Below are 12641 nucleotides of genomic sequence, written 5' to 3'. Positions count from 1 at the left end.
TGTAAGTGGACAATGAATGTTGCAACTACAGAACAAAATAATGGAAACGGTCCTATCTTACAGAGAACATGTTGAGACTGTTGTTGCCTTGTATGCTTTACAGACAAAGCTCGCTCTTATTTGTTCTTTTACAAGATTTTGAACTCCTTTATGGCTGACGGCAGTGTACAGAAGAGCAAAAGGAAAAGAAGCAAATGTGTTACAGGAGAAGCTAATGAAATAGCTGTACTAGCAGCAGTGCAGCACACCCACGAGATAAGTGCCTGGCAATTACACTGTAATTCCAGTATGTCTGTATGTAGTACTGTCACAATACTGCATCATCATAAGTATCATCCATACCATGCGCCACTGCATCAAGAACTTCATGACGCCAATTCGCATAACTTTGTGAATGGGCACATCAACAAAAGCAAACAACTCCAACATACTTTACCGAGGTACAATTTCCCAATGAGTCTAGCATCACAAATCGTAGGTCCTGAGTTCGAGTCCCAGTCCAGCACACAATTTTAATTTGCCGGGAAGTTTCATATCAGTGCACACTCTGCCGCAGAGTGAAGATCCCATTCTGGAAACTGTATTTTTCTCCCTCAACACAGATGACATTTTTACTATAGAAAAAGCTTTTTAAATCAAAATTGCTTGGTCAATATATGTTCTTATTTATACACAGTATAAACTTTTTCTTTGTCCTATGTTGCAAAACCTAAACCAGTTTTAGCTTTCACATATTGGTCTCTGTTGTGGAAGAACTATAGGTAACATATCGAAGTCCTCAGGAAACTGTCGAAAGTGTCACGAAACAAAAGAAACAATAAATATACTGGTTAAGAGTAGATTAATAGAAGATTAACATCCGATGTTAGAAGACCTTTCCACTTTCCCTCTGATCATCAACACTTAGTTGCCAAGATACATTGGCTTTTATGTTCCGCCCCTTTCGTGAAGAGCAGTGTGAACCGACCTGAACTCTGCGTTCCCCTACTGTACTGCCCATTCAACTCGACATGTAATTACTTTACTAACTTTATACCACATGTGATAATTCATGCACTTTATAAAAAGATATTATGTCACAAAATGTAACTTTTACTGGTAAACTGGCGAATATTTACCATAGGCCAAATCATCGTAGGGCCAAACAAATAAAAGAAAAAACTATGATCAGAAATATAGGTACTCTTTATCTGTGCTCAGCTCAGAGATATACTTAGTAGAATGTTTACAACCTAAAAGAAGCTTGTGTTGATCCACAAACCCGGTTACTGGTTAGATATACAGAATGGTGTTTCCGGCAAGCGGTGGTGCTAAGTTTTTCGCTGACAGCGCTAAAGTAATAAGATTTGCTCGCCAAGGCTGTACAAACAGACCCTTTTTCCATATTGTAGTGATGGAGGTAAGCATTAATTATGGTTATAGGGAAGTATCCTTTGTTTGTAATGTGCTTGTCGTCAAGGAATTACACTTCCCGGTTTTTCACTTTTTGCGCCCAGTCACTTTCGTCCGCTAGTGATTAACAACGAATGAAGAAGCTCGTCATGTGTTTTGGTATCGTTGTGTGTCTTTTTTTTACTGTTATATTTAGCTTGTCCCCTCCTTGCAAAAGATATACATGTCCTGTACTGTGAGAATTTGGTTTGTGGTTGGTTTTTGTAGGCTGGCTTTACTTACTTCACGTTTGATTTGCCTCCTGCTGCGTCACATGCATTTTTACCATGGCAAGATGCAAAAATGTGGCATTCAGCCTCCAACCCAACGCCTACATTGTGGCTGCAGAGTTTTCAAAAATTCTTGTTGTTCTTATACTAACTGCCACTTCCATCTGAAAAGTATATCAGTTTCTAACCTTTGAAATTTTCCTTTTATGTAATTTATTACATACTTTTGAACTAAATGTACAGTCAAAGTGTTGTGCTCCAAGTAGTCGCTTAGAATGCAAATTGAAGAACTGCAACCTTCATCTTTTTCATTTTTAAAGTAGACAATACATGGATGCACTGTTCCCTGATCATTGACCCAGTTGTATTGCATCCTGAATCACAGATGTAAAATTTTCTGCAAAATCAGGTAGCACTATGCATTAAATTTCATAAAGTTGTGTTTTTCTGGCCTTCAAAAACTTACTTTGGATTGTGGAAACATAGTGGTGACTTTTGAGTTTTTGTACGTTATCAGTTAAAGATTCCAAGTACTCTTCCTGAGATTTAACCACGGATATCATTTCTGCCCTGTCAGTTGTGACCCACTGTTTGATGGTAATACTGTCTGGCATTTCCTCCTCATATTCGTGAAACAATTCGATAACAGTTTCCTTACCAGGGCATTTATTATACAAACTCATCATGCAGTCATAACTGTTAGTGTCACAGACCATTAAATCTAGTAACTTTTTGTACTAAGATCACTAATTTTTGCACCAGCAATCATCAGTTTGACATTTTAATGATATAAGCAAATACGTACGGAGTGTGTCGCTGAGATCCAGCCAAAATAGACCACTTAGGGCAGAGGTCACAAAATTTTGACCTTCCAATTTTGCATTCAGGATGAGAATTTTTGAAAGCTACAGGAACTTCATTTAAATTTGCCAGCACTAGTTGTTTCTGCTTTATTACTTTAACTCCATTTATAACAACTCTTGTGCTATCTTTGCAACCTGGGCACATTCTACTGTCTTTATCATCTTCAAAAAACTGCTGGCTCTTTCTAATTGTTTCTTCACTTATACCTACTCCTTTCTTCTTTCTTAAAAGTGGAATAATGCCTTGCTCTTTCACTAATTTTTGGGTTAGTTTAACCAAATAATGAGAAAACGTTGAATTCATCAACTTTTTTCTCTTGACCATGAGTCAGAGAGCAAACTTAAATTTTAACTTCTTCCTCATTAGATGTCATTGAACATTTAATTTTTAACTTCTCTATTAAGTTCAAATATCCAGTGTCACATGATGCTGGTCGTAGGTTTTCTTCTTCTTTAGAAATAATGTTGGTATCTGTATTATTGAAGCATGATTCCAAGTCTCTTCTAATTTTGTCTGAAATTAGTTGTACCTTATTTTATAGCTGCTTCTCTTTTCTGCTACTTAATTTTATTATTTGCAAAGCAGGAGATACGTCTAACTTAGAACAAATAAAATCAAATATGCTAACAGCTTCCTCATTAGGATTATAAATGTCATTAACATGGTTACATGGATTCTGGCTCTGGATTCACAACAAATATTTTTGAGTAACAGTTTGGCCACAGGGAATTTCCAGGAATCATATTACGTTTCACTTGGGAAGCTGTTTCACTCTCGCATAACGAGGACAAATGTTCAAGTTTTATTTCCCTCAAACATTTAGTAATAAACTTTTTATGAACTTTAAGTGGATCACAGCACTTCCTTCCAAAAATATAGTAGTACTTCAGAATATATTTCTTCTCATGATATTTACACACTGATGTTACAGAAGAACTTATTCGAAATTTAAACAAAGTTTGTCTATCTTTATCAAAGTCATTGACATTTTAAAAGTTTTTTTTTTGAACTGAACCGTAAACTGTTTTGTGAAACACTTCACTTGCCATCTGTCCAACAGAGCACTGTTCATCCATGTTATTGCATTCCAATTAATCTCTCAAAATTAATTACAAATTAGACACAGAACAAAGCACATAACACATTCTACACTCTTGATGAATTATTTACTTATGCTCTAACAGAGATTTCAGAGCAGACTGACTACAACAGTGCCACACCAAAGTATAATGTACTTCTACAATGCCACACCCAGTAATAATGTACTTCTTTATTGACTGTAAACCGAAATGTAAATGGGCATTTTTATTACCATAGAACAAAAGTGAATGCTCCTATTGTTTAATATTGCATTATTAAAAATAAATAAACTAAATGGATATTGGGTGAGGGGCTTAACTAAATATATGTCACAATTAAATTTTATTACAATGAAACAATAAACCATTTAAATAGGCAACAGCCATAGGATCAGTTATAGAGTAATGTCAATTATTTCCTCATTTTCAAAAATTCAAATCTTTGTTCACAGTCAGATATCAATGTTGAAATTTGTACAGTACGTTGCTGTCATATAGCTATACAAAGTGAGCAAAAATCATATTTTTATATTCCGTCTCACCTGAGATAACTAACCCCAAACTTAACAAAAAATGAAACTTTTCAAATTTGAAAAATTCATAAAAAGTTAAGGAAATATTTGTAAGTGTTTTTGCTCTGTATGAGGCTAGTAGTGTATGATATCTAACTGTAGGAAAAAACTAGACTCTCATAAATCACTCCTTGTTTATTATTTTGGGCCTAAAAAGTAGGCCAGCCACTGTGGCCGAGCAGTTCTAGGCACTACAGCCTAGAACCATGCTGCTGCTACGGTCGCAGGTTCGAATTTCCACTCAAAAGAATGAATGAATAATTCAACCAATCAGTAAAACGACAACCGAATGAGTTGATTGTTTTAGAACAACCAAATGAATCCAATTTTTTCATTCAATTGTTCCTATCACTACAAGTATGATGCTTATATGTCCGTGTTGGAGTCATGCTGCATTGCATGTATGCATCAGCAACATTCTCAAATGGAAACATTTTGATTGCCTCTTATATGGCAATATGATTGGGGAATATAAGTACTAGGCAAATGAGGTCTTCAGTCACATCAGGGGTAGAGTCTGGAGGTTGATATAAGATCCAGTTACTAGTTCATTCTTGATAATGAAACTTGTCCGAACAATGTTGCATGCAGCTTTACTGTCGCGGTGGATTTGAATTCCTTGTCTGCTGCTACAAACATCATCTTCATTTTCTATTAGCCTAGCCTTTTGGAATACATTAAGATTTATCTGAAAATCACACTGTTATTGATTTTTGGGTTCTAGCCAGCTTTCTGTACCTATTATTATGTGTGTGCTCCACCATGTGTTGTGTTTTCTTTGGATCCCACACTAATATTTTGGCATCTCCTACATTGGATGGAGACTTGGCTAATCTGTAAAACCCAAGAGTGTATCCCAGGGTAGTAGTCTAGTGCACATCTTTCCCATTTAGGGGGCTCTACTGTTCTGAAATCTATAGGACAAGTCTAGGTAGCTGCAGCCCACCTTGTCACTTTCTCTGGCTCAAGCTACCCACTTGATTTGGAATGAGGAGGTGACAGTCAGTTCTTTGGATAATGCTGCAGATTGTGAATCTCGTTGAAATTCCAAGTAAGGCTGGTCTTCTGTAACTTCTTACTGAGTATGTGGAATGATCAAAGCACAACTTCAGAGCTTAGACTACAAGCATAGTATTCTACACTTGGCTATACACTTTACCCTCAGTAGCTGTTGGAAAAACCCCTTCAGCACATTGATTGAGGTCTCCAGGCATAAAGGCTGCATGCACAAGGTGATACTTTCCATCTCTCACTGCAGTTTCCCTGAGGGGTACCTTTATTTTCCTCATATTTGAACTTCTGATGTCTAATGGGCTGCTACCCTTTTCTGTTTGGCTCCACCTAACGTGAGCAAAAGCTGTCTTCCCAACAGATGACTTTTGCATTGCTGACTGTTTCAATTCCAGTGGAAGAAAGCATCTTGAATTTGGGCTTAGGGAGATGGATGTAATACCCTGAGTTCTCCCTGCTCTCTGTTTCCCTTGTTCAGTACCTCGAGACCCACCACTGACACACCATTCACAGGCAAATGGACGACTAGTGATAGGTCCTGTTCTTTCTGTAGAGGAGACAATATACACAAGAGAGGGTAGTAGCTGGAGTACCTTTGAAATCCGTGCCACAAGTCTTGTACACAGGAGATGATAGTAACTGTGGCTCATATATTATACACAGCAGAGGTTAGTTCTTGAAGTACCTTCGGTATCTTTGGCCCATGCTCTTGGAAGCCCTCGTAACACACCCATTTGTAGCAGCTTCCAATTGCCTGCAAGTAGTCAAGACATTTTACAGCTACTTATGCACAGAACTTAAATCATTCTGTGCCCAAGAACAGCATTTGCAATGGAGCTGCACTGTGGCTGGTGCAATGTTTTACATAACAGCAAACAAATGACTTTAAATTCGTTGTATTACAGCAATTACCAGTTTCCAAAGGCAACTGAAGTGATTATCATCCATCCATATTGTTTCTGTTGTGACAAGAGAAGAATCTGGAATAAAATTTAATGAGTCCTTGGGACTATTTGAAACTTTAAACCTCATACTTTTTTCCTCTTTTATTCATTTACTAATGGAGAAACCCGCCATTGCCCAGGTATTTATTTATAGCTGTGTGTCCGTGCCTGTAGCACATAGCATCTGGCCTTGTGCTTAATGTTCATGATGTCATGCCTCCTGAACTAAGTATCATACAGTGATATAATTTTGTAGGTACATTCAGCAGCACATCTGGATACAGTCAGCAAAATTTGTTGCAAATGGAGTTAGCAACAATGAAGAAATAAATTTAAACATCTTGTGTGATGCAGTAGTTTTTTTACACATGTAATTGTTTATAACATCATATCTCCTGAATTATATGTCTTACAGAGATATAATTTTGTAATTACACTCAGTGGTATATGTGCATACTGTCTGTTAAATATGTCACAGATACATTTGGTGGTAAAGAAGTAGTGAATTGTAATGTCATGCTTCATTTGGCAGTATTAGTGCATGAACAGCGAAAAATTAGTAAGCAATAAATGTTTTTCCTTTCTTCATTTAGTAGGAGTTGTCAGTGAGGGGAAAATGTTAAAGCTTTGCAATTATGTGTAAAGTTCGTTGCAAGTCGCTAACTGCAAATTCTGGGTGAATAAAGTCTGGGAATTCAGCATCACAGACTACCCTTCATTTTCATCCCCAACTGTTTGGTAGGTAAGCGGTTCTTACCTCCATGTTTATTGACAGTGAAGTATACGTGTACCAGTTCGGTGGAAATAGGTCCAGTAGCATAAGAGGAGCTGCGGAACAGGTACATAGGCAAACATATGGAAAATCCAGGATGGAATGTAGCAATATTATGAGAAGGAAAGTTGCTACACACCCTATAGTGGAGATGCTGAGTCACAGATAGGGAAAAAAGAAAGAAAGAAAAGAAAACACCTCTCACAATTAAAGTTTTTGGCCATTAAGGCCTTCATCAACAGTAGACACACATATGCGTGCGTACACGCGCGCGCGCCCACACACACACACACACACACACACACACACACACACACACACACACACACACACACACACACACACAAAACTCATGCAGACACAGTCGTGTGTGGAAGTTGCACACATGTGTATGTGTGTCTATCGTTCAGAAAGCTTTAATTGTGAGTGTCTTTTTGTTGTGCCTATCAGTGACTCAGCACATCTGCTATATGGTGAGTAGCAACTGTCCTTCTCATAATATTGTTAAATGCAAAAATATATATTTTTATACTATGTATGGATATTTATTTATTTATTTTTTGTTTTGTTTCACTCCTCTGGACTCTTCAACTATAGAATTTTTGAAAAAGAAGGCTAAGAACTTATATTTAGTCAACAAGTTTGCTATTTCGTAACAACAGTGGGTGGGAATCTTAAAACAAGCTGTAATTGGTCACCTAAAGTCTTGCATGGAGTTTAGGTTACACACAACTGAATCCATGTTAGATCATGTGTTAAAAATTTGTGACCTCACTAATGTGAAAAAGATAGTTCTATTAAATGAATTGAATCCATGAAGTGATTTTTTTTTGAGTTGTAAGCAATTAAAATAAATATTAGGTAAATGGAGACTCTTCCTGTCATTTTCCTAGGTTTCCATTTCATTAGACAGCACATTGTTAGCTATAATACTTGATAATTTTTCATGATTCGAATTTGGAATGAATGTATACAAAGAAAGGCAGCATAAGTGGTGCTAGGTTTGTTTGACCAATGAGTCACAGAAATGTTAAATAAAACCTGAACTGGCAGATACTTGTAGATAGATGCCACCTATCCCACATCATCCCACTAGTTCCTATATTCCCTTCAATGATATCTGTTGCCGTCTATCAGGAAGTGATGTCACTTTGGCATTGCCATTGGTCCTCCCCTTATGGGAATAAGCTACGGACTATTAACCCTCACCCAGCAGCTTGAATGACCTCCTCTCAGTGCTCCCACCAGGAGGAGGTTATTTTAAATAGGTTACATATTTGGAACTGCCTTTAAGCCATCAACATTTGTTAAGTAGCATTGTCCCCAAGTTTCAGTTGTCCGCCACTTCCTGATGGAATGCCCATTTTTTAACCATTTATGCCCCCACTTGGGTTTGCCATCTGGGATATCGACCATTTTGGCAAATGATGCATGGGCTGTCGACTGCGTTTTACTTTTTATCCATCGTAGCAATATGGCGAAGCAATTTAATTTTTAGTTATGGACCTCCATTTGTGTTCAAAAATTGTTCAAATGGCTCTGAGCACTATGGGACTTAACTTCTGAGTTCATCAGTCCCCTAGAACTTAGAATTACTTAAACCTAACTAACCTAAGGACATCACACACATCCATGCCCGAGGCAGGATTCGAACATGCGACCGTAGCGGTCGCGCGGTTCCAGACTGTAGTGCCTAGAACCGCTCGGCCACCCTGACCGGCTCCATTTGTGTATGGTGTCTTTCCTCCATGTTCCTGTTTTTAGCTGTCTCCTCTGACGTGTATTGGGATTGACATGTAGTTGTTTTTTAACTTCTCTCTGTTTTCGTGTTCTATAGTTTTGACTTGGGCACATATGTCTCCCATTGTTTTTGTGGCCTAAAACAAAACAAAGCAAAACCTATCCCACAAAAGCCTACTTAACAAAGTTTCATAAGTTGTTATGAATTTCACAGTAGTTTGAATAATGCGGATATAAATATAGATACATTGGAGGATGTCTGTTAATTTTGTGCATAGTCCCTTGACATTTCATATTGTACCATGTCTGATGCTGTGGCTGTGTTGTGGTCAGCAGGTAGCATAAATTGCAGCACTCATGTAGTGAAAGGACAGCAATGTGCCTTTCAGTTATTACAGGGAATGTCCAGACTCCTCTTCTCTGTGAATTCCTGGTGGTGGTGGAATGTCTAATCCTGTCTTCTTCTACAACTGTACTCTACAAACCACAGTGAAATGGATGGCTGAGGGTACTTCCCATTGTCCAATTATTGTGGTGTTTTCCTGTTCCATTAATTGTGTATTTTCCTTCCTGCTGTCTGTCCTATTGAAGGAGGAGGGTGATGTTGTAGGTGATCGTTTACCAGGACAGCAGTTATGAGACAAACTTCTGTTCCTTAAAATCTACTTAGCTGTTCTTTGCCGATGGTATAGAATACTTGACAGTTGTTAGGAAATATCAGTACCTTAGGTTTGGCTTTATTCCTTTCTTCTGTTTAGTTCTTGGTTTTGTTTAAATCTTTTCAGTTCTGCATTCCGTCTGATAGCAACACAAAATTATTTGCTACACCAAAGGATAGCTTTCGTCTAGCAATGTCAGATGACTTTGACATTAGTACATCATCAATCAAAGTGGTACTTCATATTTTTAGTGTAATTAGTGTGGTCCTTGTCACTGTTGTAATGTTGAAAACAGTAACTTATGTTGTAATGTTGAAAAATAGTAACTTAACTGCAACTGCAGTGCATTCATTACCTATCCAAGCAGATTTCTTTTGGGTGTAATTCTGTCTGCCAGACAGGAAAGATAATTGACACATAGATGGAAGGATAGATAGATGGACGGGTGGCTGAATATATGGATATACTTTTTGTACCATAGAACCATGTGATGAGGTCCTCAACTATGTAAAGCTTACTATAAAAACAAAAATACAAAATGCAAATTTGATAATGGTGAATCCTTGCTGAATATAACCAATGGCAGAAATGAAGGCAACAGTTCACTGTATCTTGAGAACATCATTGTGACTTAAGCTGACATCAGCTGCAATGTGTTTATTTTTAATCTACAGGACTGATATTTGGCCTCATGCCCAGCTTCAGTGCGACAGTAGAGAAGGTAATTCAGAGTGTTAAAGTGTATATAGTAATGTACCTAAGTCAGCAGTTTTGCACAATATCTTGATATGGATATTTATATGACGTAAGGTTCTATTTTTATAGTCAGGGAGTCCAAGGAAGAATGGACAGTATTTGAAGCTATGACAGGAACAGTCATTAGACGCAAAAAAGTCTAGCAAACACGCACTCTTCACATGCATATCTTAAGAGCTATGAGCCCTCGTTTATCTTCGATACTGTGTAACATGTCATATCTCTTCTACTGAACTCGTAACTCCTAAGTGCCAAAAAGTTTTATATGCAGGGCATCCACAGCTGCCGCAGGTCGTGATGAATGAAAATCCTGATGGCAGCTAGTAAAACTTAGTTTTCATTGGCCACACTACTGGTTTCATGGCTAACAGCCACATCTTCAGGTGCACAGATTGAACAAATTTACTGGCAATTCAATGCATGTGAAGTATCTATAAGAAAAGGAAATAGTGCTGAACACTAAAACCGATTTCAAAGATACAGCTAAAGTGTATTTAATGTTGGAAATAATGCAAGACACTAGGTAGAAATTAGAATAAACTGTGCAGGCCACTTCCTTACCGTCACAAACTAGACATTGAAAGTGCAGCTTGCAAGAGTAGGCCCTACCAACCAGCCATGAAGAAGCACTGATTTCCCAGGTAAATACCACCATGTGGACACAGTGTTACAATATAAATGTGACTAAGAGCATTGAGTTGCTCCCTTATGATACAGTTAACCGTACAAGTTATCAAAGTTTGGCAAAATACAAAGGCTATCCACAAAGTGCATTACGTTTTGGAATTAAAAATAAATAAAGTATAGGAAATTTTTTTAATTATATACAGACGAAAGCCACACTTAAATACCACTTTTCTACATAGTTGCCATTTAAATCAAGGCACTTATCGTAGCGATGGATGAGCTTGGAAATTCCTTCGTCATAAAATTCGGCCACCTGCGCCTTCAACCACGTGGTTACCTCTTCTTGAAGCTGTGCATCGTCATCAAAACTCTGCATAGCCAACCACTTCTTCATTGCTGGGAATAAGTGGAAGTCGCTCGGTGCCAGGTCGGGACTATACGGCGGATGAGGAAACAACTCGCACTTAAAAGATTCGAGAACTTCACGAGTGGCATTTGCCGTGTGGGCCTGGGCGTTGTCGTGAATCACCAAGATCTTTGAGCCCAACTTTCCAATGCGCTTGTTTTGTATTGCTCTTCTGAGGTTGTACAGAGTTTGGCAATACCTTTGAGAGTTTATTGTAGTGCCTCTTTCCAGGAAATCCACAAAAATCACACCTTTTCTGTCCAAAAAGACAGTCATTACGTGGTTGAAGGCGCAGGCAGCCTAATTTTACGACGAAGGAATTTCCAAGCTCGTCCATCGCTACGATAAGTGCCTTAATTTAAATGGCAACTATGTTGAAAAGTAGTATTTAAGTGTGGCTTTCATCTGTATATAATAAAAAAAATTCCAATACTTTATTTATTTTTAATTCCAAAATGTAATGTACTTCATGGATAACCCTCATATTATGAGTCCAACTGATTATTCAGTGTGTCCTGTATGCTACCTTTTTTGTATCTAAAAATTTCCACTTCCTCCTACAATTCAAAACCTGACCTTTTTCTTTTCTATGAAGGATTACAAGATTTTCAGCAAGACTTGCTATGCTATGCCCCTCTTCCCACAAGTGTGAGGTTAACACAGTTTTGGAATTTTTTAAATTAAGATGTTCCTGGAATCTTTTACTACAGGCTTTTTGTTGGGGGGGGGGGGGGGGGAGGCTAGTCTTGAAAGCTGTGCCTTCCGTGTGTAGTTTGTGATGCTAAGAAAGCAGCACACCTAGTTTATTCTAATTTGCAGTTACAGTCTTGCACTATTTCCAGCTATGTTTGAGCGATATCTTTGAAACTGGTTTTAGCATTCAGCACTGTTTCTTTTTCTTATAGATACTTGAACATGCAATGAATGGCCAGTATATCAATTAGATTTACCCGGAAACATTAGTAGAGAATATTTCAAGGATCACTTTCCCAAGTAGCCTTCGTCTGTTTAGTTTTTTTTAAATACTTGCAGTATTCTCTGAATGGCAATACCTTGACTGAAAATGTTGTGTTCACGTTTGCTGGATTTATGGAATAATTTTTGTGAGTATAAGACTTTAAATAATCTGTACACAGCAGCACAAATTTGCAATGCAGTTTATAATTACGAGGGCTACTCCAAAAGAAATACCCACTATTTTTGTAAAAATACAGTTTTCATTCTGCATGTGTGAAAGTTTCACAGTGTGTAGATACATCCTTCTCACTTGTTTTCAAACTTAGTTCAGCCTGTTCCCGTGATTGGCACCATCACAGTATGTCTTCAAGATGGCTGCTACACTTGACGTTCGCCAGAGGCAACGTACTGTCATAGAATTCCTGTGCTGTGGAAATGAGACAGTGCGAAACATCCACGTATAGTTAATTGGTGGGCGAGCAGGTTACGTGATGAAAGCAGGCTCGGCATTATTGAGGATTGTCCTCACAGCGATAGACCTCATACTGCACACACACCAGACAATGTACAGAGAGTTAACGAATTGGTGACTG

The 12641-nt window shown here is 37.9% G+C and overlaps 1 protein-coding gene across 1 annotated transcript in view; it reads left to right on the top strand.

Moving 5' to 3' along the window:
- The first annotated feature begins 1243 nt into the window (after positions 1–1243).
- Positions 1244–12641, top strand: part of LOC126365749 (probable 28S ribosomal protein S16, mitochondrial) — a 39159-nt gene continuing 27761 nt past the window's right edge. Inside the window, exon 1 of the mRNA XM_050008225.1 lies at positions 1244–1399. Within this exon, the coding sequence (XP_049864182.1) occupies positions 1286–1399 (114 nt within the window). The 5' untranslated portion in view covers positions 1244–1285. The remainder of the gene's footprint in view (positions 1400–12641) is intronic.

The sequence above is a fragment of the Schistocerca gregaria genome, chromosome 4 (assembly GCF_023897955.1).
Source record: "Schistocerca gregaria isolate iqSchGreg1 chromosome 4, iqSchGreg1.2, whole genome shotgun sequence".
Taxonomy (NCBI): domain Eukaryota; kingdom Metazoa; phylum Arthropoda; class Insecta; order Orthoptera; family Acrididae; genus Schistocerca; species Schistocerca gregaria.
This window is presented reverse-complemented; position numbering and strand designations above follow the sequence as displayed.